The 26,799-nt window shown below is 40.0% G+C and overlaps 3 protein-coding genes across 7 annotated transcripts in view; 2 read left to right on the top strand and 1 right to left on the bottom strand.

The window, feature by feature from the left end:
* Positions 1 to 204: 204 nt before the first annotated feature.
* srd5a2b (steroid-5-alpha-reductase, alpha polypeptide 2b) lies at positions 205 to 3,430 on the top strand. The gene is made up of 5 exons (XM_057342549.1): positions 205 to 555; positions 1,330 to 1,493; positions 2,172 to 2,273; positions 2,390 to 2,540; positions 2,737 to 3,430. The coding sequence occupies exons 1-5, from the start codon at positions 281 to 283 to the stop codon at positions 2,801 to 2,803; spliced, it is 759 nt and encodes a 252-aa protein (XP_057198532.1). The 5' UTR covers positions 205 to 280; the 3' UTR covers positions 2,804 to 3,430.
* Positions 3,431 to 3,570: 140 nt separating this feature from the next.
* mkks (MKKS centrosomal shuttling protein) lies at positions 3,571 to 8,522 on the bottom strand. Its single transcript, XM_057342256.1, has 4 exons — positions 7,235 to 8,522; positions 6,708 to 6,889; positions 5,444 to 5,554; positions 3,571 to 5,234 (listed from the first exon to the last, which is right to left on the bottom strand). Exons 1-4 carry the CDS (start codon positions 8,217 to 8,219, stop codon positions 4,821 to 4,823), a joined length of 1,692 nt encoding a protein of 563 aa, XP_057198239.1. The 5' UTR covers positions 8,220 to 8,522; the 3' UTR covers positions 3,571 to 4,820.
* Positions 8,523 to 8,772: 250 nt separating this feature from the next.
* slx4ip (SLX4 interacting protein) overlaps positions 8,773 to 26,799 on the top strand; it is a 36,403-nt gene continuing 18,376 nt past the window's right edge. Inside the window, exons 1-5 of one of the 5 annotated variants that reach the window (XM_057342658.1) lie at positions 16,630 to 16,738; positions 20,646 to 20,805; positions 22,099 to 22,351; positions 22,443 to 23,581; positions 23,666 to 26,375. In XM_057342658.1, coding sequence (XP_057198641.1) covers positions 26,183 to 26,375 — 193 coding nt within the window. In that variant the 5' untranslated portion in view covers positions 16,630 to 16,738; positions 20,646 to 20,805; positions 22,099 to 22,351; positions 22,443 to 23,581; positions 23,666 to 26,182. Of the gene's footprint in view, positions 8,940 to 13,217; positions 16,250 to 16,611; positions 16,739 to 20,645; positions 20,806 to 22,098; positions 22,352 to 22,442; positions 26,376 to 26,799 lie in introns of those variants that run through there. The other 4 variants (XM_057342657.1, XM_057342656.1, XM_057342655.1 and 1 more) reach the window with 4 other exon arrangements.

The following is a 26,799-nucleotide window of genomic DNA, read 5'->3' as shown; positions in this document are numbered from 1 at the left end:
TAAAAGTGATGCTGACGCATTTCTCCCACCAGTGCATTACTGAAACCCATTTTCTTGAAGTCAAATCTCTCGAAATGTGTCAAAAGGGAAATCTCTTTCAGAAAAACATTGTCACTTTTCAGCAGGGTGCATGCTGTAGCATGGTTAGGACTGAGCTTTGAGTTTTGGGGGAGGAGCTGCTCTGATTCGCTGTGCATGCAGAGCTTTGGTGAGGGGTTGAAAGGGGAGATCCAACAATAGGCTCAAACCTGGTCTGGAACTGGACGGATATCTGACCTCCATGCAGTGTCAAGAGCTTCTGGTGCAGGGCCTGAGTTTGGGGATGATCCTGGGTGGGGTTATGCACTTTGTTTGTCTCGTGAAGTCTCACGCTGCCTACGGCCGCTACGTGGATGCTTCTACCAGCTCCGTGATGGTGCCCGCGAGACTCGCTTGGTTCCTCCAGGAGCTACCTGCTCTGCTGGTGCCTCTGCTTTTGTTGCTGATGGCAGATGGGAATCAGGGCTTTAAAGGACACCTGATGCTCTGGATGTTCTGCTTGCACTACTTCCAAAGGTAAGATGTGCGCATGATGGGAAATCATTGGTGGCTAATATGCAAAATACTGGCGAGTGACTGTTTGTATAAAATTTATACTAAAAGGCCACGGTGGCTTTGTGTAGACGTGGAACTGCCTACATTTATGTATGGGCAAAAAGTGCATTCTTGCGGTCTTTCCGCTACCCTTCGCTTAGCTGGTATGCACCGAACCCAAGGTATGTCATTTCACGAATCCTGGATGTGTTATCAAGCGCACTCAGAACAAATGAGGGATAAAATCTCTTAATCCAAACACAAAAGATAAAGCACCCGGAGGAATGTTCTAGACTCCTGTTTCTGAGGACATTTATGCTATTTTGACGTCAAGGCTGCTGAGAACAGAACAGCAGAGATTTGCTGAGGGAGATGTGATCTGCGTAATTACACATGACAATGTCGGAAGCTGGTAAATAAGAGATAAACGCATTTAGGGAAGATTTGATATTGATAAAACATGGCAGGTTTGTGAACAGGTTGAATAACAAAAGAGCAGACGCATAATTATTAATTGTAAAATTAAAATGAACCTGCGATTCAAATTGTATTGGTGGGGAATCTAATATATTTGATTCAGGTGAATAATAATAGCATACAATGACAATTAATGTCATCAGGAACAAATACGAAGAAGCATAACGCAATTCTCAATTAACTCAGTATTGACATTTGCACGTACAAAGCAAGTTTGGGCGTTACACACAGGGCACACACAAGATGGTCATGTAAGTGTACGATTTTTCTGGTTTGCAGGAGCTGCATCTACTCTCTGCTGATGAAAGGACGGCCATATCCGTTCATCATTATGCTGTCAGGAATGGTGTTTTGTTCTATCAATGGCTTCCTGCAGGCGCACTATCTGTTGCACTGTGCTACATATCAAGACCTCTGGTTTTCTGATGGTCATTTCATAGCTGGTAAATCTTGATCACTGAACAAATAAGTTTTATACAGTGCGGCGCACCATGCAGAATCTGAGCATGTCTTTTACATTTGGGCGCTTAGCAGATGCATTTATCCAAATAGCATATTTGCCATGCAAAAGCTACAGTTACAATAACCACAGCATCATGCTGCCAAGTTTTATAAATAACTTACAGGGACTTGAGCAGGAGAAAGAATGCTGAAGGGACAAAAAACAAGGACTTGTATTTATACAAGTTATTCTATGGTTGTGGACTATCTGAGTTTTTGCAAAAGACTGCTGCAAGGATATTTTAATAATGCCGTTAATTTCATTTTTAATGTGCCCTGTTGTCTTATGCACAACAAGGGTTATTAATAATACACACTTGTGGTTGAAAATATAATTAACAGATTTAATACGTTGAGATAATTTCAACATATTTAATGTCAACAACCAGTTTAATAAAGTTCTCTGAAAACACTAACATTTATTTTGTGATACATTGTCATTGACGTTATTTAGGTTATAGAAATAAATGTATGTATATCAAATCATGCATTATATTACATGCAACATTTTTAGGTGATTATTTGGTGTGCTGAATACTATCATTATTTTTTATATTTATTATATAAAAACAATAATAATGGAGCAAAGCTATAATACAATGACATTAACTGTTTTCTAGGTTTGATTATATTTTTCATAGGAATGGGGATCAATATTCACAGTGACCACATTCTTCGCAATTTAAGAAAACCTGGAGAAGTTTCCTACAAAATCCCAAAAGGTATCGTTTTAGCTTGAATAACACTCTTATAATTTACTTGATCTCAGTCTGTGTGAGCAAACTGCAAATAGCTTCATTAAACGCTGGACTGATTTATGTGTTTGCTGTAACTGCAGGTGGCTTGTTCCAGTACGTGTCAGGAGCGAATTATTTCGGGGAAATTGTAGAATGGCTGGGCTACGCTCTTGCTAGCTGGTCTTTACCCACATTTGCTTTCGCTTTTTTCACCATATGCTTCATAGGCCCTAGAGCCTATCACCATCACAGGTAAAAAAACCCTATCACTAAATCCCTTATCACTAAACCGTATGAAAAGTTAATTGATTCAAAAATTATGGTTATGCACATCTGTGCTATGTTTGGAACAGGTACTTCATCGATTCAAGTGAACGAGTTTAGACAGCACAGTGCTGCAACACACACTAAAATAAGGAATGCATTTGCTTTCTATAATCATTTCCAGATTCTATATCGAGAAGTTCAAAGATTTCCCAAGATCAAGAAGATCTCTCGTACCATTCATCTTCTGAACAACCTTGACAGCTGAATGAAGTTTTACAGTGTTCTGACAGATGGACAGCATTAAATCTTTCAGTTCCACCAGCAATTTTGGTTTGTTTTTATTATCTGAATTATAGCATATTATATATTGTGTAAATTATTGACACACGTAGGAAAATAATAGTATTTATCACTTGATTGTCATATTTATGATTGTCGATAACGGTTTTGACCTTTTTCCATATACTATGTTAAAGGCTTACATAAAATGACATTTTCCAGTACTTTTCTCTTGATTTACAGCAAAACTGTACTACATAGGAGTATAAATGTTTGTACAAATTCCCTTTGTTAAAAGGAGGACAAATGTATGGCATAATGATTGAGAATTAAGAATGGTCTGTTTTAGTAATTGCTAATCTTCAAAAATATTTTTACACATTTCCACTATGCATCCAATTATCTTTGTTTGCCAAAGGCAAATGATCACTTCATATAATTTGCTGGAGCTCATAGCAATGACAATAATGTGCTTTAACTTGATCGTCATTAAAATGAGAAAAGAGGAGTGAAATGTCTGAACTGAAAATAAACTTAATTCTTTTCTTTTGGCATCACATGCAGTGCGGCCAGTCGAATATGACATTTGGGGAGATCCACCCAGAGGGGTTAATTTTGCGTAACCATTTACGTGACTACATACTTAATAAATGCAAATAATAAAATATAATCTTAATTTTAAATTACGGCCTTGCAACAAGATTTTAATGTGTAACGTAGTCCAATTTGCATATGGAAATGTGTCTTACCGTCTCTTGTTCTTTCAGCGTGACGTGTTTTCATTTTCCCACGTAAACAAGAAATTTTGAGTTTTATCATAAGAGTTTTATACACCTATAAAAGTTCAGTTACTAATCTTAACTTTTTACTTACAAGAAACGGGTTATAATCGTGCACGGTATTACACGTTTGTGTATAAAACCAGAGAGATCACGCCAGCGTTATGGCATGCAAACGGTGATGATCAATACGTGATTGCTACCGTGCTGAATGCCGCAACTGACCAATCAGAATAAATGATTCCAGAGAGCTGTTGACTAATTCCCAATAAAGAGGAATGACCAATATGGAAACAAAGACGCACTTTCAAGGTATAAAACCACATATAAGTTAATTAAATCGCAATTACTAAGTAAGTATCTAAACCACGTGAATGCATTGCAAAAAACAACGTACAAAAACTATTAGGATGCAATACATTAATGCTGCAATGAGTGTTTAAAATCAACAATTTACAGTGCATTTAATCTATACATTGTATGTGCATTCACACAACTGTTCTAAATCCAAATAGTTTCTGTGAATAGTTTCTTTTAGTCTTTTTCTCTTTCCCACAGAAATTTCACATCAGAGAAGTAAAATGTGTTGGAAATGCTGATTTAAATAACAAATACAAAAGTAACAGTAACTAACAAAGTGCTTTTCGTACCCTCATTAAAGCTGAGGGCTTAAACTTCACAACACTGATACTTCATTATTTCGCATTTAGGCTCTGAAATCAAAGACTACACCAGTGTTGATGCCTAAGAATTACAGTACATCAACATAACACTTGGACACATTTCTCTCTTAGGAAATTCGCTATGCAGTCTGATGAAGTCATATTATCACACAAAGCAGAACATTTATTTCTACAGTGCACTTGTTGTGGTGCTGAAGGGCACGAGGGAAATGACTTGGTCTCAATTAACTTCAAGTCACATCTGCCAAAGACTGGTAAATTAAGAGAATGAATTAACCATAAATATTACAAGCCAACTTTATAAAAAACAATTACCCCTATGACTATACTTGTGAAAATAAAAGTATGCATTTCGATTTTGTTCCTTGTTATTGTTTCGGTGGCTTTCAACCTGTGTATTACAAGCTCACTTCTTCATATAAGGCTTTATTATATAAATATATAAAATTATATTTGTATAAATATAAATATTAAGGCCATTTCATGCCACCCTCAATTCAGCTGTAAAATATTCTCATCCAAATTTAATTTACATCCCTGATTATGTATTTTACATCTAGAACAAGACTAGCGATCTCGACAGCGACATTCAAAGCACTGAGCTTGGCAGAGAATGAATCTAATATTTTGGGCTGATTGTCAGTGTTTTCCAGGGAAACAGGACAGAATGTGTGGTACGCTGTATTTAAAGGGGTCTTCTCCAGGTTGGATCTGTCCTCCACCAGGCCACAGCCACAGGCCCGTCTAACACTGGTGTGTGAGTCCATATCTGAGACCCAGCGGTGAGCATATGTCAAGTCAATGAGACAGTCCTGTCCGTCATGTTCTAAAGAAAGAGTCACAGCTCGCAGAGAACTGCAGAATACCTCCACCGCCATAAGAAACTCAGAGTGAGAGACACCAAGACTTGTGGCTGTTTTGGAAGCCGTGGACTGACTCTGGGAAATTAAAAAAAGAATAATAAATTGCTGCTGCATGCAGTATTTATGAAGTAGTCAGTAGACCAATGGCATTTATGGGGTTGAGTAGATTTGTCTGGTGCAATAAGTCTGACATTAAATGTTTCTGAAGAGATAAGAAATACATGACCATTCATAGAATGATGATGTCGAGTGAAACCCTGCTTATGCGTATTAGAATAGAATACCATGTGTGTAATGTGGGTGGCCAGAAGTGTCTCTGTACAGCCTCCTCCGAGCAGGGCGTAGGGCTCCCTCAGAGTCAGTCGCAAAACATGTTCTGCTCTTTGGCATGTCATCTGTCCAACAAATAAAACAAATGTTCATGATATAAGAGGAGTAAAAGAGGGAGTAAATGCAATCAATTTTAATGAACAAGAAAGTCCAATAAATCTAGGCTTGCATTCAAAAGCACAACTCTGGAAAAAACACATAAAACTAAAAGAAATAAGTCGTTGAATGGGGGGAATGCATCATAACACCCAAAATAACCCTAAATAACAAAAGCCATTAAGTTTCTAAACGACCGTGTCATGAGACAAGTTTTGTGATCTTTTCTTGTCTCTCGACTCGCAAGAGTGTCAAAACAGATGTTTTAATGAGTCTTTTGATTTGAACATTATGAGCAGAAATGGTGTTCCGGTTGGTAAGATTCACTTATTAGAACCAAGCTGTAAAAATAATTGAATGCAGTTGCTCTACTAGAAAGTAGACAAAGTAACATTAAGAAAATATACAGCCGCAGAAAACCATTTTAAAATTATTTTCAGTTTTCCTGAATTTACTATTTATAGGAATGTGTTTAGGTAATATGATCATTTTTGTTTAATTCTGTGAACTACTAACAATATTTCTCCCAATTTTAAGCAAAAATGTTGTTTCTATTTATAGAAAATAAAGGCCAAAATAACAGATAAGATGCTCTTTTTTTTCAGACCTCAAATACTGCAAAGAAAACAAGTTCATATTCACTTTCAAGCAATACAACAGTAATATTTCTACATGTATTTAGGAAAAGTTCAAAACATTTTTTTTATGCGATAACCTGCATTTGTATCACAGTTTTCATTTGTCTTGTCATTCTGTCAGTCTTTCACGCTGCTGTTGGATGACTTTGTCACTCCTGATGTTTGATTTGTTGAAATTCAACAGACACAGGCCCAGAATGGCCACAATATATCTTGAAATGCTGATTAAATGAAAATTTCGAATGGTGGAATAAACATTTTCTGTGGCTGTTTGTCTAAACAGATCTCTACAGAGATCCATCAGTGAGCAAATCAAAGGTGACTGTGGCAAGGAACTATTTAATAAAATCTATCAGATAAGGCATAACAATGAGAAATATTAAGGTACATATTGAATACCATAAAAATTGTGATTTAGACATTTGATTTGACATATAAGATTTAGATTCTCATATATTTACTACAATAACATAAATTAACCAACCTTGAGTTCTTCCAGCATAGTTTCATTTCTATGGCAGAGAACCATGGTGCTAAATGGAAAATCTTTACAAGGAAGGAGCTGGAGCAGCTCTCTGGATCCACATGATTGGAAACTGAAGCCTTTAATCAGCCCGTAAGCTTCAGGAGGGACTGGAGAGCACAGAGAGGCAACAGCCTGAGCACCTGAAATGTTAAACAAGAATTGAAACTGAAGTCATTTATGCACCACTAGCGTCACCAAACGGAATTGCAAAAGTAATGACATCCCCATTCTAATCTCACAGTTCGAGGTACTGTTGCTGTATTGGGCTGCTAAAAATAAGATCTTTATAAGACCTTTATCCTTACTTTTAGGTGTCCCTATAATTTAATATGTAACGGGCAAAAACATATTAACATTGCTTTTATTTCTTTTATTTAATACCATTCACATTGCAGCATTGTTATATACCATAACCACTAAACAATCAAAGACCATTAAAAGCAAGATTGCAAATAAAAACATACCAAAATAAATAAATAATTTACCTGTTATCTGCACAAATGGGTCCATCAGACCAAGTCCAAGTCTCTCTATAACAATCACTCCATACTCCCTCAAATATTGCTGCAGAACTGGATGTACTACTTTCTGACATGCAAATAAGGTCGCTTTATTCTTAACAATGTTTTCTCCAAGCCTCAGGAGCTGCTGAAGGACCTCAAAGTCTGGGTCCACACCCTCATGGACCTCCAATGCCACATCACCAACTTCTGAGATATCACCTGCCAAAGATGTGCTAAAAAGCACCACTTTAAATGGACCAGGTCCCAGTCTCTTAAGGTCTGCAGACTGAAGCATCTCAGGAACATCCACCAACAGTCCCGGAAAAACAGCAGAATCGCTCACCGATTGGCTTTCAATAGCAATGGTGACCGTACGGCCAAAACAGGTCACACCGGGAGAGTTGCATGGGATAGAATACAGGAAGGCCTGTGTGATCAGTGAACTGATATGTTGCTTCTCTCTGCTATTCAACATGCAGGCAGGTTTGCTGGTAAGCATACTGGTAGCCAGTGCAACCAGTGAATTACAGCTGGTAAAGTCCACTCGGACCTTACAAATGCAGCTGTCGCCTTTAACATACATGTTGCATTCTTCCAAAAGGTGCTTGTATACCTTGGATGCGGCAACAGTCCTGAGACCAAGTTTCTGAGTACTTTCAATGAGTTGGAGAGTAAAAATCCCCATAAACAGCCCACAGTCACTGTAACGCGTGGTGTGATGTTGAATAGAAGTTGAGATTAATTTGAGAATTGGCTCTGATAAATCTAATCGTTTGAGCAACACTGTGGAAGTTGAAGTGGTCAACACATGCCCGCCAACGTTGTTGTGAATTTGTTTTAATCTGCCAGTAGGTCCGTAGCTGGTACGGAGTATGTCTCTCAACAGAGCAATCTTTTGACAGATGCTACTGTTGGAAAGCGGCTCGTCTGTGCACACAGCCGGTTTCTTCTTACAAATACGAGACATCCTGCGGTTTTATTTACAAAAGATTTCACGAATATTACTGATACATGACAGTTACATGATACATGATCAAGCTAAATAGCATCTGTTCCTGCGGTAACGTTAAGCCGAAACGAACAGTAACGTTACTCTATTTTATTAGTAGAACAGTTAAAAACACGAAGAGAGTATGAAACGTTTAACGGCAAAATCATACATACCCGTTAACCGAACTGTTTACATGAACTTATATAAAATATATAAATACGCTAAAAAAAAAAAAACTACAGCAAATACCAAGTAGTTTGGGGGAGCCATACACACATATCCACATGCTCTCGTGTGGTGTCCGAAACATGCCGGTTATAAACGTCTTTCAAACCCAAGAAACCATAATAAGATTTTATAAATCTAGTAATAAAGAGTAAGTTCTTAACAATAATTTTGTTTCAACAAATATTACATCTAATTTTGTATTTTAAACAAAATTACTTTCAGGAAAAATTGGTATCCTCCTACTTCCGGCTATCTCTATAGCAACTCCTGGCGCTGGGGTCCTTACGTTACATGGGAAGTTTCGAAATCGTTGGCGGGGAATTACAGCTTCTTTTAAAAGCATTTTTTTCATTGTCTCGTTTTTAAGTTGATATTAATGAATGAATTATTATTATATATTGATTTTTTTATAAAAAGATTTGTTGGAAATATTTCATCAGAATGCACTCCTCCAAGTTTGTAATCAAGGTAACTTAACTTTACGTAAACCTATTTAACACACGACCTAACATTACCACACATAATCCTTCATTTACATGGTAACGTTATTCATTTGTGTTAGATATTCGTTTATTGTTTAATTGTTGTGTTATCTATTACGCTGACAGTTTTTGTTTATGATTAAAGGAATGTTGAATTCTAGATATTATATTCACGTGCAGTTGATCGGATATGATATGATATCAGGGCTCTCAAGGTTTATCAAAAGTTTGGAGTGAGATTACATCTGTTAGGGTAGGAGCCACTCAAATTCGGCCCCACCCAATTCTCTCAAGTTTTGCTATTTTACCTATAATTGCCCAGTACAAATACAATTTTAAACAATTGCTAAATCTAATAAAGGACAGACAGATTCATCCAAATAAGACAAATAGTTTTATATATTTTAAAAGCATTTATCAAAAATATATTTGCCCCCAACAAGCCAGCAGATACTGCACACATATAGCAGGATTGTAGAACTTGCCCTGATCGTGCCCTGTGTGAAGCTGCGTGTAAAACATTACTGAAATGATAACCAGAGCGCTCTGCTTTAAGAGATGTAATGTTAGCCTAGTCTTATCACAGCTGAAAAGAATATAAATACAGTAGAATTTAAAGCTAAGCTTAAGCTTATTGCAAAGCAGATGGAGAGTTTTTGACTGCATCAGTAACAATTTAGCATGACTTTGGCTATATTCCCCAACATCAGCTCTCACTATCTATGCAGGAATCATAAAATCCAAATGCAAAAAATTAAGGATGCATGACATTGTTTAATACAAAGACTGTTTAATGCTGCTCAAATGTGCCATATTTACACCAATATTACATAATGTTGTAATATAATGTAACTTAAAGTGAATAGGCTACATTACAAATAGGCTAAATGACTACATTTAAGGCTGATTTAAGAAAAACTAGAGCTAGGTCTATGGAGTCAAAAAGCTTTATTGGGATGAATGTAAGCATTTATAATATTACCAAAGCGTATTCATACCCCAACCCCATAGTTCTGGACAAGACAATGCAATGACTCTGCACTCAATTCTCATACAGATAAAACAATGTGATGGTTGTGTTGGCTGTCAAGATCTTTACATGTTAGAACTTGCTGTATTTTCAGATTGGAGAACAACCCTGAAAAAGCAGGTGTTTATGGCTGTTACTTTTATTTGAATGTACTACATATTCTGAACACGAGAGGGGGCTGTCTCATCAGGAATGCATACTATAGTTTTAAGCCCTGTACAGTAGCATTGATTGAGCTGTTTTAATGTAATCGTTATGTAGTTATACAACACGGCTTCTCATTTTTAATATTCTCTTCATCTGTCTAATATGGGCTTCCTTACATACCGCACAATAAAACCACACAATAACTTCCATCTTTCATATAAACCTATAAGCATCATATTTTGCTGACCGCCTCGGTCACTGTTTTTAAAATCCCTTCCCAGGTGATGTCCCAGCTTGAGGGTTGGATAATAATGCAAGTCTCTATCCAACCGAATGTCTCTTCCCAGTTTCTGGGCCGCACACATGCTGGACTGGCCCTGTCTATTCATCCACGGGCCAGATGAATTAATGTCAGTGCTAATACATATCAGATGTTTCTTTTAAGCACTCAAAAAGCCCCAGGTCTTTTTCTTTGTTGATGTTTCATATAGCGAAAGCTTTAAATTTAGTTTCTGAATGCTGCTGCGGAACGCACACATTTGTGTTTAGTGCCAGACTGCATATTTCCCTCTCTCTGACTTTCTCACTCATCATCTTTCCTTTTTTTTCTGTTTTTCATTGTGGGAGAGCGCCTTTTACCAACTGCACCCTCCCAGTCTGCACATAATGATACTGTTATATATTGCTCTCCCTGAGAAAGGAACTGTCATGCCCAACAGTGTGACCACAGGGAGACAAACAATACCATCAGCTGGCCCAGTTCTCACATTGCACTGGAGCTAAACAAACAGTCTCTGCAGAGCAACTCATTTGGAACGGAAGCGTCAATGCATGTTAAGGGTGAAGGGTGCAATTTTTCGGATATGAATACTTGTATATGAATACATTTTGTAAGCAAGCCATTTGTGGGTTGATTTCCCGAGTTGTGTTTGGCGATGCCAGTGGTGCAGAAATGAAAACTTCACCTTTAATTAATATCGAGACTTTGAGCACATAATCCCTCCCTTCATACTTGTTGTACCAGGTTAGGTCTTGCTCTGCACCTGGTTGCGAATGTCATGTTTCCTTTATATAATGCAGCTCAGGGAAATGGAAAGCTCCATGCCCTGAATCTTGTCGTAACACCTCAGAAGACACCGAATATTTATACAAGACCTGCCACACCACTCCACTGTTATACCCATCTGGTGTATGAGATGGTGGGAGAGTGCGAGTCTTTGTTTTTGCCCATGAATGTTAAGTGCTGGGTAGTATGACAGATGTCTTGGCTCTGGTTTATGTGCTCGGTCGACTTCCCTGGTAGATAGGGACCACACACTCGGACCTCCGAGAATCCCCTTGCTGTCATCGGATCAAGGAAATATGTTGTCATTTCTGAAGCAGAGAAGAAAAATTGGGATAGATGCAGCTTGTAACAGACGTGGGAGGAATCAAGTTTTTTAACCGGGGCTTGTTCCATTGCAATTAATTTGTGTTGTTTTACAGTTAATTTTGTTGTATTAAAGGTCCAGTGTGTAATTTTTTGGATGATCTATTGACATAAATTCAATATAATATACATAACTATGTCTTCAGAGGTGTATAAAGAGCTTACACAATGAAGTTTTTGTTACCTTAGAATGAGCTATTTCTATCTACATACACCGCGGGTAACCTTGCATATAATTCGCCATGTTCTGTCAGCCGTCATAGTGTTTGGAACGGGAGGGGGAGGGGTGGAGTGAGCGGTTGGTTGCAATTTGCAACCTTGCCACTAGATTTTACTGACTGGACCTTTAATATAAACTGTAAATTAGACATTGGTATTTCCCAGCCCTCGTTTTTTTGTTGTCTCCCGATACTTCCTATTTACTGGAATTCTTAGGAACCTCTTCAAATCGTTTGCTTGTTTGTGGAGCATTACCAGGTGATATTCCTGCCCGTTCTTGCTAGTAGAATTTTCCTTCTGGGTTGTGACCTGTCTTATAAAACACTGATCTCCATTCAGGTGTGCTAACATCCAGAGCTTTACTCATAAAGCACACAGAGTTCTTAAAATTAACGTCCATCTTAGTCATTATTGATTCATTTGCGGTGCTTGCTAAGTCAAACATCACTATTGTTCATACTTGGGGTTAGGGGTTTTGCAAAATCGATGTGTGCCACGTCCCACACTGTTTGCGTACATACATCAAACCATGTGGTTTATTGAGAAGATGTGTTCTATTATTTGTTTAAGCGATCAGACTTGGGATTTTTACCTGGCAGACGATAAATCGGGTAAAAAGGGCTGCGCTCTTTAAATCTCAGTAGTAAGTGATGCCCTAGAAACCACCCAGAACACCTTAGCAACCAACTATTTAGAAGCCGTTATCATTACATCCCAGTATCCTGGCAACAACCACCCTAGAAACCACATACCATCCGCCCAGAACACACTGGCAACCTCGTAGCAACGCCCTGGCAACCACCCAGACCACCCTAGCACTGTAGCAACCACTTTTGCAGGAGTAAAACAGCATTCACATTTTCTTCCGAAAATCTATAAAATCGTTTGTCTCATGACTCTCCACAGCGCTGATGTTGACCCTCTTTAGGGAATGCCAGGTGACTCACAGTGTACGAAATCAGCAAGTCAAGACCAAGAGTTTAAGCCTTTAACAGGCAACACCCATAGATCTAAAGAGTTCCCTGAGGCTCCAGAGACTGTTCGTCGACCTGCAACTTTTACATGGAGACAAAGAAGGAGCTAGAAGGAGGGGGGAGTTTTATTGAGTGAGACTGCTTTTTCTGCCCTCTCTCTATCTCACTCTCTCTCACAGCATAAACATCTGTGGCTGGTTAATGTTAGCCCAACAGCTAAGTGCAGAGAAAGGGGGTCTGGTTCTCACAGCAGCGATAGCAATGGTAAAAGGGCAGGGAGGTGTGGCGGCGAACGGGCAAATGCTGCACGAGCGCTCCTGGGCTGACTGCCCGAGACTAATCAGAGAGAGAAAGCAAGAGAAACAGAGATAAGAGAAGGTAGCGTCTTGGGAACTGCGAGTGATGCAGAGGAAAGCCAGGAGGTCAGGAGGAAAAGCTGCAAGCAGGTTGTGATTGCTTCATGTTTTTTCTAAGCAGAAAATAGAACAGCTTAGCATTACGACAGGCCGAGGACTTCGGTCAGAGCGGTGGCGACTGAGTTACCGCTGTTTTGTTTTATTGTTTGTTTAGTTTCTCAAGCTTTTGTGGTGTCTTTGGCAGGGCACGTTGATCAGATAGAGAGAGAAAGGTAAGGGAAAGTTTAATCGCAAGGTTATTGACCCACAGGAAGCCTCAGGTGGATTCAACAGGAGAAACAAACAAAAGGATATGGAAAAGAATAAAGGAGCTGCGTTAGAAAGCACCGCTTGTTCATTCTTCAATCTTTGTACACAAAAATCACTACTGCCCTTGAAGTGATGAATAGGACCCCCCCCAAGATCTGTAAAGGATTTCCTGGATACAGTATCACTTTTCCTCTAGATAACAACAAAGAGTTGACTACGATGTGTTGAATTGAGAATTGGCTGAAAATCATTTGTGGGTATTAAGCAGACCAATTTCACATTATAAACAAAATCATTGAAGATGATAAAAAGTGCATTCAACAAGCAAACCCATATACATGTCTAAGAACTGTGTATGTTAAATTTCATGTATCTGCTGAAGGATTGTTAACAGAGGCGGTGTAACGGCTACGGTCAAAGATCACCTCTAGGTTCAGCTTTGTGTTCCGCAAGGAATTTCTGTTACAAAACCGTCTGCAGTTGCAAAGCATATTTTTAATGGCTTTCTCTGTAAATATCCAAGATTACATCAAAAATTGTTCACTGGCCTAATAATAGATTTTGGATAGATCTAGTATGTTAGTATTTGTTACGTATTGAGATTTCACAAACAAATCCAAATGTCTAAGTCAATTTTATTGCTTTACAAGAATGTTGCATTGTTTCATTTTTATTGACTGGATGACTGGTGACTGGAATCGATGCAAAAAGGACCCAGGGGTCTGATTGTCCAGCTTTTTGCAAAAATATCCAAGTAAATGATAACAGAATTTTCATTTTTGGATGAACTATCCCGTTAACATCCCTTATGGTCCAACCCTCCTTATTTCTCACCAGCCTGTTCAGTTGACCCATGTTATCACATATTAAGACAAACCCCCATATTAGGCAAATCCATTTAGTTGTTTCTCTAAAGCTGTCCCATAGTCCAGTGATTTACACAGGGCCTGGAAAAGCAGGGCCAACATGCCTATCTAATACTGGGAACATTCTTACAGTCATCTGTAATGGCATAGTTCGCATTTTGAACAGAAAGTGGAGAAAAACAGAACAGCATGCGATAGCACAGCCCTTCCAGCTAGCGCAAGAGGACACATCGATGCTGAGCCCCTTTTAATAGCCTGATTGACAGTTCCTGTCTATCCCATCCGTTGCTTTCCCACGCCACGGTAATTGTGGAAGGCAGTCAGCCGAAACCACTGGTCAGTCGCAGAATGACCGAAGCACAAAGGCGTGGGGAGAAAGCCACCCAGTGTTTTCTGAAGGATCTGCTGTCCGATACTACACACATAGTTTCCCCCTCATACATAAGGATGCCTATGTTTCAACTTTTGTGTTCGCTCTTCTGTTGAGGATTTACTCTTTCTTGGGTGCCACAGTTGACCAAAATGAAATCTTTAAGTATCTCAGTGAAACAAAACCTTGAACACAGATCCTCTACATACAGCCACTTATCTTTAAAAAACACACATCCTTCTAACACTAGGGGGCAGCCCGCCCCTCAAATTCAGCATGGTTGTGTTTAATACTAAAACAACCCTCATGTACACAAAGCGGCAATTAGAGAAAAAATGCTTTCATGTCAAAAACAAAGCTATTTGGCAGCACGATCTGGCCAAAGCTGCCTGTCTCTGTGCTAATAACGTGCCGTAATCCTGCTTGACTGGAGATGGATTCGGAGGTTGGAAGCCAAACGAGAGCACTGGAGACGTTTTATTTACACAGTCGCTGTAGACTCCTCTGGTATGGGGAGGCATAAATCATCGCTTATGGGACGAGCGAGAAAGAGACAGGAGACGTAAAGAGAACGAGAGAGAGAACGAGTGCAGCCAGTGAGTGGGGCTGAACAATGGGCTTTTCCCAACACACCCATCTAATCACTTTCTCACGTCATCTCTTCCCAACTGGCCTAGGAAGAACACAGACCCAAATCAAGGCATTACCCAGCCTCATACCGCCTGCCCTGCCCAGGCCACTTTAGATCCTCTCCAGGGCACACTAAAACCCACACTCACTTAATCATGTTTTATCAGGCTTTTATCAGACGCTCTCCAAGTGCTCTAGAATGTGCTCTGTACTGTGTCATTATTTGTCATGCGTGTGTTTTGAAAAGGGTTTTGCAATATAGATAATTTCATCACTAACACACCTCTCCTGTGATGTCATCAGCTCATCTCCCCCACTGTCAATCAAGCTTGAGTCTCATCATTAGTCTGCTCATGTCGTCTGGAGTTCAAGTGTTGACTGTCTGCTCTCCGTCCTCTCGTGGGTGGTCCGGGAATGGCCCGTGCGAGACTGGACCGGAGCACAGCATCAGGCACTCATGTGTAAAACACAATCAGGCCGGTGTGGAGCGGAGATGTAGCGACCACTTAAATAGCCGCAATGAATTTGATTTTGCTCTTTTGAAACACTTCGGAATCGGATGAAGTTCTGCAGCCAAAATGCGACCATTAGGAATGTATATATGTGTGACTAAATAATGACTTTAGCCACAAGCTTTTGGGTTTAACAGCACTGTCTTTGGGTTCAAGCGTATCGGGTTGCTGATGAGGTACGTTTACATCACTTGTAAAAGTCATTGGGAGAGGGGAGGGCGAAACAGATGCATGGAGAGGAAGGGGTTTGTGTGACATGCCTTTAGGTACGGATCTGAATGTGTCATTCAGTCAGCTCTTGACTTTTTTGGTTTTGTCTAAGCACTCCCTAATGATGAGCCTTCTTTCTCTCTCTCTGTCAAAGTGTGGGAACTTTGCTGTGCTGGTGGATCTTCACTTACTGCCCTTAGGCGCCCAAGACAATGCCAGATGGTTTTCTCCGGAGCACAGGAAGGTACGGGACAGAGGGCGTGTTTCTGTTTGTTTGTTTGTTTATGTGATCTTACACTTTAGTAGACACTGCAGAAATCCGATTCTAGATCTACTCTTGGGGATTCCCTCCTCCTATCTTTATTCTGTCTTTATAAGATGTTTTCATCTGCCCAGAAAATAAGTTAGGCATTGAATGGTGTTTTTCCTCTAGGTTCACACAATGGTGTTAACTCCACATGCAACATTTCAGTTTAAATTTGAGCGCTGTTGAAAAGGTTTAGAATCAATGTCATGTTTGATTACAGAACCTTGCTTGAGGGGGTTATCTTTGTTCTTATGAATGCATATGTGTGTGTGCAAACTTGCATGTGTCTGTATATGCAGGAAGTGGGCTCTTTGATAAGAGATTCAGTGGAGCAGAAGGTGAGGCAGTTTCAAGAGGCCAGACACCAGAAGATCCAGCCCAAACCGAAGAAAGATGTCACCCTGAACACACCGCTCTGCCTTGAAGGTATAGCACACATGTGCTTTGTTCCAATACCTGCATACGTGGATAAGTGTGTACCTGATGCAAAGCTTTTTCCTGTACTCAAAAAATGAACATTTTATGGAATGTATGATACAGAGGTTTTCAGAGTAGTTACTTATAAACATCACTTCCTACGTTTACATGCACCCTCATAATGCGATTATAATAGGATTTTGGCAATACTGCGTCTGCGTTTACACTTTACCTCATGTAAACGCAATCATTCGATCGAAATAATGCGATTAAGCTCATAATCGCAGTAAGCATAATCAAAGTAACATATGTGGCGTATGCCGGTTTTAATCGCAATATAAAGGCATGTAAACACTTTAATCGCATTTATGCTGCTCTGACAAGGTGCACGGTGTGCTTCTGTCACGCACCTTAAGCGCAAATTCATGGTAAACTTGACAGTCTGAAGTTTTACCGTCAACACAACTCGCTGTCAGCAGTCTCTGCTCCTTGTCTTCATACAGAAACAGTGTGAACGTGATGACAGAGTACACAAACGATGCAGAGACATTTTCATCATATTTCTATATCTATCACAGCGCCAAATAACTAAGAAACACATCCGGAGGAAGGCGTTTAGCATTTGACGTGAACATATTAAAACGATAGCCAGTAACGCACCTACTGATGCCAAGAGCATCGTTTGTACCGTGTATTATTGCAAATGATCAGAATAATTAAAACTGCATGTAAACGGGAGAGAGAGGTTTACTCGTGTCATGTTAACATGTTACTGCGATTAAATCCTTACTCTGATTATTGGAAAAAATCGCATTATTGGTGCACATTTAAACATAGTCAGTGTGCAACTTGACCCTTGTTTGGGGTTGGGGTCCATGAGACCCATTGTCAAAAAAGGTGTCATGTTTCTTTAACCTATGACATTTATATTTATTCAGGATAAATATTTATACAGGTGAACACAGAGCAGGATATTTGGAAGATTGCTTGTAACCAAACAGTTCTTGGCCACAATTGATTACCATAGTAGGAAAAATCATACTTTTGTAAATTGATTACCATAAAGAAATGTATGGTAGTCAATGGTGGCCAAGAACTGTTAGGTTACAAGCATTCTTCCAATCAAATTTCTCTGTGTTCATCAGAAAAATAAAATATACAGATTTGGAACAACTTGAGGGTGAGTAAATGAAGACAGAATTTTCATTTTTGGGTGAAATGTTCCTGTAAGTATTTAAAAAAAAAAATTCCGGGTACCTTCCTGAGCATCATACAAGGGTTAAAAGGCAGTTGTAGGTTATACAACTGAGCAATGTTTTCCAGCAAACATTCTAGATGTTTAATTGCAAAATCCACCTCATGCAGTTGGCTGGAGATTAGATGATACTGACGTACAAACCCAGCCCTTATGTTATTAGTGTTTGCTAATGTATAACTATTTTGATTTATGTCTTTTTCGTGGCGTTCAGTTGAACCTCAAACACCACCGCAATCTTCAAATACAATACCGAGTGTACCTGTCAAAATATGACAGGTACTTGTTGCGCCTGCATATTTGACAATTATCTTTAGGCTATTGAAATATATAATTACCTGTGATCAAGCTGCAAGTGAAGACCTGCGTCTTTCCCTCTCACCTTCTTTAGACACTCTGTGTCTCTGTACACAGCGGTCCCACAGCAGGAAGGAAGATATATCAAAACAGAGCGGAGAAATTGATGCCATACCTGCATGCCATCAGGAAAAATACGTAGCCTCCCCCCAGGAGTATCTGGACCACAATCATACAGATGTGATGGATTTTTTTAACTTGGCTTCCACTTTATCCTATATCCGGTTAATATGTTTCACCCAGTACCAGTTTTTTCTCATGTGTTTTAAAGGGTTCCCATCATATGGTTTTTATTATATTTCCCCATCTGAAGTTTACTTGCACTGTTCATAAAATTGTTTTGTGGCAAATGTTTTTTTGTTGTTGCTGCTGTGCCTTTAAGAAACACTCCCTTAACTTAAGTAACAACAATTTGGTCCGCTATAACACGGCCTGTGGGTTTTCTGTTGAGTTCATTGTCGTTTTTTAAGGGATAGTTCACCCCAAAATGATTTTCTTTTATAAATATAAATTCACCCAATAATAAAACTCTGCCATCATTTACTCACCCTCAAGTTGAACACAGAGAAAGATATTTGAAAGAATGCTTGTAACCAAACAGCTCTAGGACTACCATAGTATGGAAAATACAATGGTAGTCAAAAGTGCCCCAGAACTGTTTGCTTTCCTACATTCTTCAAAATATCCTCTTTTGTGTTCAACAGAACAAAGAAATGTATAAAGCAATTTTTCCTACCATGGTAGTCAATGGTGGCCAAGAACTGTTTGGCTACAAGCATTCTTCCAAATATCATTATAATAAAGACATTTATACAGATTTGGAACATTTTGAGGGGAAGTAAATGAAGAATTTTCATTTTTGGGTGAACTGTTCCTTTAACCATCACGTTGCAGCTTTAAATCTTAGCAGCGCGGGAAATGTAGTTAGTCACATCATCACACACGACTGAAAGATATTGACTGTCCTCTGTCATTGCCTTTTCATTGTCTTTGGTCCCGTCTCTCTCATCTGATACCCCTCACCCCGTCCTGTAAAAGCAGAGGAGGGGCAGGAGGGAGTCTGAAGGAGGTGCTTCTTCTTGCACAGGTAGCACTTATACCCTGTAAAAAGCTAACTCACTGCATGGGCCAGGTCCTGCTGAGAGAGGCAGATTACAGGGCAGTTAAACCCATAAAACGAAATTCCCTTTAGATTTTGCTGCCCCTCTCACGGCACATCAAGGCACGGCAGCTCCGCTGCATTGGTGCCCAGCTCTGGCTGTTTCTTTTTTCTGTCTCTGTAAGTCAATAAAATCACAATGCATGTTGTTTCAAAGCAGCTTTAGGCCATAGTTGGGCTAGGCAACACAAATGAGGTTGGATACGCAGCTGGAATCTTAATCTGAACCTCGAGTTTCCAGAGAAGCCGGGAAATCAAATGAGATAATGTTAGATACTGATAGTGGAGAAGGTCTTAATGTTTACAGTATATTCTGGCGTTGAATGTTGGGGTTTTCTCCATTTGTTAGTAGCTGGTTTCTCCCGTGAAGACGGACCTTAACTTTCCCTCCTGACACATTGTAGGTGTCCAGCGTCCCTCATTCCGGATCGATTTCAGAAATGTCATGAGCTAATCTGACGAGAACATCATGAATCACTGCTCTGTGTGTTACCCTCAGGCCAGGTGAGAACCGGGTGATCGTCTAATATATCAGAAAGACTGACTCATTATGTCTGACAGATGAGCATAATAAATATGAGGGTGTGTGCGCGGACAGACTGTCTCCTTCGCTTATGTGTCCATAAACAAAAAGGGTTAAAGGTATTATTAGGCCTCCGGCAGGAAATGGAGCTAGTCTGTGATGGGGAAATAAATGGAAGGGTCACATGCTCGGTGTGGAGGTCAAACACTAACCTGTTTATCTCCTTTCCAGAGTTGCACACGGGGGACACAAGCATGAGGAAACATCACAGACAAGGCTATCTCTCTCATTCTGTCTTTGTGCGTGTGTGACCGTGTCAGAGTTTTGTCATTGGCCGGTCACACAACATGTGACCTCTCCAGCTGTTGGTCTTGTTGTGATCTGAACACATGAACACGTTTATTGTTCAGTTAGGGGAATTTTTCAGTCCCATAGGATCATTTATAAAAAACAATTTCTTATTATAATTTTAAAGTTAGCTAGCTGACTTGTTGAAGAATCACTCATATGAGATCATTTGTCTCTCTTTTATCTGTCACCCTATTTTATTCTATGCTGTTTTATCATGCATGTCTTGAGCAAAGATGTGTCTGTTACGACCTGTCTGTGGTTGTTTCTGCAGATTTCGGCGCGCACGCCACGTCTCATCCTGCATGCACATCACATGCCGACACATTTCCTGAGAAGTCTGCTGTGCTTTCAGCTGCAAAGGCCACTTTCCAAATGTCAGCTCTCGTAGATTCCCCCTGACTGGCTACTTCATGCTTCCCCATTAGCTCATAGTGAGTTGATTTATTTACGCTTTGGAGAGGGCGGGAAAGGGGAACTTTTCCCACCAAATGCTTTGGCTTGGTGCGAGCACGAGCCGGACCCTTGGCAAACTTACCAAGGAAATGTTTGCTGCTGGAAGAAAGCAGACTACGATGTTATATATGGTCATTTGTGCAAGCGTTTCTGCCCTGAAAAGGGCAAAAGTACAGCATTTCGATTCTTTTTTATTTTAAGACATAATGATATTTGGAATGAGATGAACGGTGTGGTAGTAGCACTCACACCCAGAGAAGAGTTTTCTTCATTATCTCATTATGCCAGTCTCTAAAGCCACTGTATGACCCCGCTGATGTGCTGGAATAGTATAAGTGCTGTAATCTAATCTTGTACAAATTTAACATATAACTATTAGGTAGATGGAGAACATGAGGAAATTAGGTTGTTGCCCAAATGTTTCTGCCAAAGACTTTGAAAATCAAGCTAAATCGAGACAGGGTTTTTTTTAGAAGTTTAGTTGTTCTAAATGATTCCACAAGGTTTTTATGAGCACTCTTAAAGTAACTTTACTGTTTCAACCTGTATTATATTGTTACTTTGTCAATAGTATATGAAAATGAACATAGACAGCTCCCGATGGACCAGATGAAGCGTTTTGGATTTACTTGACTTTCACTGTCAAATAAACTTGCATTTCACTAACCAGGTATATGCGGATAAAGAATAAACATACAGTATAAAGTTCAATTACATATGCCGAATTACCGACATTATAACTGGTGGAGTCACACTTTAAAAAAGGTTAAAATTTTGACCGTACAGTTATATTTCGTTAGTTGGAATGTACTACAATAGGAACAGGACAATATATACCGGTATAACCGCGATATTAAAACCATGACCATGGTCGATATCGTGTTCATTCTGCAAATACATAAAATAAACAAAATTAAATATACATTTTACTGAAAGCATTATTTGTTCATTAAAGAAACAACGTTGGAATAAATACCATGATGATATCATCACCAAGGGGTTGCCCACGATAACCGCGTAAAAGTGAAATTCTGATATCATGACAGCCCTCGTTGTAACCAACTAAATGTTTTACTCCTAACATTGTGGAATCATATGAATTTAATGTCTATAAATAAAATAAATTTGTGGCTAAAGACCTAGTTAGAGGTTGTTGTAAAAATGCGTTTTATTTTTGGAAACTATGGTAACCATACATTTTTCATGGGGTTGCTTCACATTTGTCATTTGTGCACTTCCTCCAGGTCATTTGTTATCCATTGTTAACCCAGGTTATTCACCCAGTTGGAAGCAGCACTGATGTTCTTCTGGTCTGGTGTCACGCATACTCAATGGGTTTCCTGCAGTGTAAACCGAGAAGCCCTCCATCAATTTTGGCCAAACTGAGGCAATTACACTTACGACGCACCAATGATCGCGGGCAGCTGTTTGCACTTTCACGCACATCTGCCGGTGACTCAGATGTGAGATTGTCTACCAATACTCCCATTTCCCCATTAGCGTGTTTGATCCGATGATGAGCAGGTATTAATGGATAAAGGGGAGGAGAAAGAAAGAAGGTGGGCTGGTTCTCCACACCTCCCTTTCTTACCAAACCCCATCCTCTTTCCCACAGGTGCCAGGGCTTACAGTGCTGGTGTGGCAGAGGGGGGAGGGAACACCTGGCACGCTGTTCTCCCTGACGCTCTGGTGGGTTCGGAGGCATTTTCCCAGGCTCCCCAGATGAATGGTCACTAATAGCCGTGGGAGAGGGCTTTGCGAGAGCTGCACAGTGTACCAGCCTGACTCCTCTTGGCAGACCCTGTGAGGAAGGCTTAAACGAGAGCTGGCTGCCCGTGACCCAGCCCCAAAGCCAGCACAAGTGCACTGCTGCAGATAGCCTTACCACTGGAGAATGTGTTTACAAGGCCAGAGTGAGATCTCACTCAGTGAGACGTCTGGCTGCGGTGCTCGGACCGTTTCTGATTCTCTCAGCCTGCGTTCACAGAGCATAAGAATACGGTTGTCTGTTCTGTTTTACAGTGCTGAATACAGTTACTGTTTGTTCACAAGCAGTGCATTTTGTAATTGAATGGACTCGGAACTGTTTTCTGAAGGTGAGTTTGGTAAACCTGTGCTGTGAGATTTGAACCACACTAGACAAAATATCTTTCGGTTAAATCATATCGTGCAGCTAGCTATTGTGCACTGCATTGCATTGTGTGTTGTTTTTGAGGTCCTCTTAAAGGGACAGTACACCCAAAAATAAAAATCTGTAATTCATTATTTACTGTCATGTTGTTCTAAACCTGTATGTGACTCTTTCTTCTGTGGAACACAAAAGAAGATATTTTGAGAAATGTCGCAGTGGTTTTGTGACCGTACAATGGAAGTCAATGGGGTCCAATGCTGTTTGGTTACCAATGTTTTTAAAAATATCTTCTTTTATGTTCTGCAGATGAAAGGAAGTCCTACAGGTTTGGAATGATGTGAGAGTGAGTAAGTGATGAAATCATTTTTATTTTTGGGTGATCTCTTTAACTCCGATCCAGTCAATGTCTTCCTATCAGAGATGCGTCCTACAAACTGTATCAGCTCTGTGGTCTGGATGTGACCCAAATTCTGTGCTTTTCAATTTTATAAATAATAACCATTTACTATTTTATATATGATTTTAAAACGTTTTTTTTTGCAGTGCTACAAAATCTCACAGCATTAGCTGTAGGCAACTGCGTCCGTCTAGCTGTTTTTGACAGCTTACACCGTCAGAGTCAGGTGACCCTGTACCAATCCACCTTAAGCGTCCGTAATACCACCTATAAACGTTATTAAATATCTAATATCCTGTATCTCTTTCAGGCTCCTTCTGTCTGCGCCCCCTCCTCACCAGTTCAAGCTTAGTTTTCCTGCCCTGCACGGCCCGTAGCCTTTAAATATAAAGCATGTGGCAGCTTTAGCAGCAGTTACCTGTCCTCGAACATGTGAGGGGGGTTACGCAGGATTACCAACACGGGAAATGGAGACCTGTGGGCAGGAGTTGCCGAATTCCTCTGGCTCTCTTGACCGCCTGTCTGTCAGTCAGTCAGTCGGCCTGTCTGTCTCCTTGTTCTAGAATTAGCCCTTGATGTTTTGTCGTGTCGCAGTTGCCGTGCAAATCCACCTCCTAAGCCCACGTCTCGCTGTGCAGAAAAGCCCCTGGACAGCCGGACCCTTTCCACATACCTTTATCATTTACATGTACATTTAGTCGTGTAGCAGATGCTTTTATTCAAAGAGAGACATCGCAAGCAATATATCATTTCAGATTCTCTCCCGCGGTCAAACACACCCGCTTTTGGCCTTAAAGTTATGTTTGTACATCAGTATGACTTGCTCTGGACATACACACACACACCCTAGTCTCTTTTCCAGGGTCAGTGGTGTTCCTCTGGTTCTGTCCCACCACAGTTCTCTGTATGTAATTAGGGATTGAGGAAGGACCTTGATCAGGACGAGACCGCTGCTCCACCACAGTCCAGTCTCTCTCTCTCTCTCTCACACAGACACATACACGCGTGCAGCCTCTGTGAACCTAGACCAACCGTGCCGAATGACCAAAGCACTCACTACTGCAATTACCAAATTGTTTTAGAGGATCATTCTACTTTTTCCTTTAGTGTTTTCCGTGCAGGGTCCTTGCGCAGATCAAATGGCGGTTTAATGGTGCCCATCATTATTTTCTGGCCTCTTTTGTTTTATAATGAAGTGCATATTTTCCTGGCAGAGGAACCCATTACAGTTGGCACAGTGTGATTGTTCTTATACATTTAATAGCATGTCACATTTCGTCATTAGAGCACCAGTGAACCTTCCAGGTGTGTAGCGGGTCAGTTTTAATGCACCGACGATTCGTAAATGCACAAGCGGGAGAGATTTAGTGGGAGAGAAAGATGAGGAAGAGAAGAGGTCTGGATTCAATGACAGGTCGAGATCAGGTTCAAAACCTTTAGCCCTGCAGAACAGCACATAACTCAAGATTTCAGGAGCCTTTCCCACATCATTAATCTGCTGGAATCAAACAGGAGGAATGTGTTTCCCTGCACTCATTCACACCACACCATTCTCCTCTTGAGTCCCTAATTTCTGCATTTACAGTACCAGAGCTCATTTAAGGATTTACGGGTAGTTTTGTTCTACTGTTCCACTAACCAGCAAATATCTGGGTTGATGGATTTTGCAGCAAACCTTAAGAGTTTATCGTATAGATCCTTTCACAAGACTTAAACACAAATGGTCCTGAGGCACTTCCTGTCTGTTTTTAATTTTTTTACTACAGGTTGGTTTTAACGCTCTCTATTGGCTTACCACTGTAATGATGTTGTGTGGAGAGTAGATGAACCCAAAAGCAGGAATTCTAAGCTTTACATACATGTAGATTTGGTAATTCCCAAAGAGCGGGCAGCAGTGAGTGAAGTTTGTAGGTGTGTTTCCGGCCATATTGTTCACAATTTTGCTGCATCCGTTCACAAAAATAAAGTTTTGATGTATTTACGGTAGGAAATTTACAAAATATCTTAATGGAACATGATATTTACTTAATATCCTAATGATTTTGGTATAAAGGAAAAATGTATAATTTTGAACCATAGAATGTTTTGTTGGCTATTGCTACAAATATACGAGAAAAGTCAGAAGAGGTCACATTTTTAAGCTTATTTGGAACCAAGATATGACTCAGAATAGACTGATAATAAGTAGTCAAAAATAGTTGTGCAGTTGTGTAATTTTATGAGGAAATGTTATTTTAATGAAAATATTAGTCAATTTTGGAACTTACTGTATTTTGTATGTCGGTTTCAGTTTCCCTGAACTTAACAGTATATTTGTTTTCAAGTAACTAGACCTAGGTATTAACAGGAATTAAACAAGCCTTTCAGTCATAGTAAGACATCAAATACTAGTGTATTAACTAAAATGTTATCTTATAAATAAAAGATGATCTTTTATTTATTCTCTTTTTTTCGATAGTGCAGGTGTAGGCAACTTGTTGTAGTGTCACAGACATCTGTTTGCACACGAAGTCACATCTTCATTTTCTATGTTACTGTCACCTTGCCGTGTCATGGCAAGAATCTTTATTACGGTCTTTTTGATTGACTTCATGTTAACGTGTTTAGTTTTTGTTTTGTCTTTGATCTTTTTCTTCAGTGAAATTATGAAAGGAAGGTGCTTTACTTCATGTACTTATCTTTACAGTTCTCCTTTTGATCATGTGTTGCATCCTCCTGTTGGGCCACACTACAGCATTTCATAACCACGCTGAAGGGTCACCCAAATGTTAAATTGAACACTCATGCGCAAATATTGTTTCAGGTGGACGTTGAACAGAGTGATAAGATGCACCGCCCGCTCGGCCCAGGCTACAGTTACGCAGCCGGGTGTGATGTGCTTCCAGGAAAACCCCACTCGCCCATTCCATGTGGCGACCCCCGTGAAACCTTCGCACACATAGGCGCAATCGCCCGGGAGCCCCACCCTGACCCAGTGAGAGCAGAGGATGAGATCTTAGAGGGTGATCGTTCATATCAAAGTGAGAGAAAATATTTCCACAAATTCCAACTCGGTCACCTAGACACCGCTCTTCCACCCGCTGTCACCGGGTTTCACAGTAGACACGTCTGTGAGATCCCATCGGGATCATCCAACAGTAGCTGCATGCTCGGATATCACAGATTGTACCCAGAAGCAATCAAATCTGATGTCTGTTTTTCAAGTTTGATGTGTTTAGATTGTACAACCTCTTTGGCTTGTCAAGTCCCCAGACTGCGGCGCTGAGAGATGATTATTATTCTTTCGCATGTCGAGCTGTCTATACTGCCCATTTGCTTGGAGCCGATGAGGTTTTTATAGCTCTTGTTCCTCTTTGAACTCTGAATCAATGGAAAGAATGCCTCTGGTTCGAGACAAGGGATCACTCACCCTTCTCTTCCATTTTATTTCACATTCCTCTTAAC

This window comes from Triplophysa rosa, linkage group LG9 (genome assembly GCF_024868665.1).
Source record: "Triplophysa rosa linkage group LG9, Trosa_1v2, whole genome shotgun sequence".
Classification (NCBI taxonomy): Eukaryota; Metazoa; Chordata; class Actinopteri; order Cypriniformes; family Nemacheilidae; genus Triplophysa; species Triplophysa rosa.
Note: the sequence above shows the minus strand (reverse complement) of the source record. Positions and strands in the feature narration are given on the sequence as shown.

Bases quoted from the DNA above. Each gene is read 5' to 3' on its own strand.
- srd5a2b (XM_057342549.1), top strand. From the start codon at position 281: ATGCAGTGTCAAGAGCTTCTGGTGCAGGGCCTGAGTTTGGGGATGATC. The intron at 1,494-2,171 runs GTAAATCTTGAT...ACTGTTTTCTAG, and splicing joins TGATGGTCATTTCATAGCTG to GTTTGATTATATTTTTCATA. The intron at 2,274-2,389 runs GTATCGTTTTAG...CTGTAACTGCAG, and splicing joins TTCCTACAAAATCCCAAAAG to GTGGCTTGTTCCAGTACGTG.
- mkks (XM_057342256.1), bottom strand. From the start codon at position 8,219: ATGTCTCGTATTTGTAAGAAGAAACCGGCTGTGTGCACAGACGAGCCG. The intron at 5,555-6,707 runs GTTGGTTAATTT...TTTGTTGGACAG, and splicing joins CTATGCTGGAAGAACTCAAG to ATGACATGCCAAAGAGCAGA. The intron at 5,235-5,443 runs GTATTCTATTCT...TTAATTTCCCAG, and splicing joins CCACCCACATTACACACATG to AGTCAGTCCACGGCTTCCAA.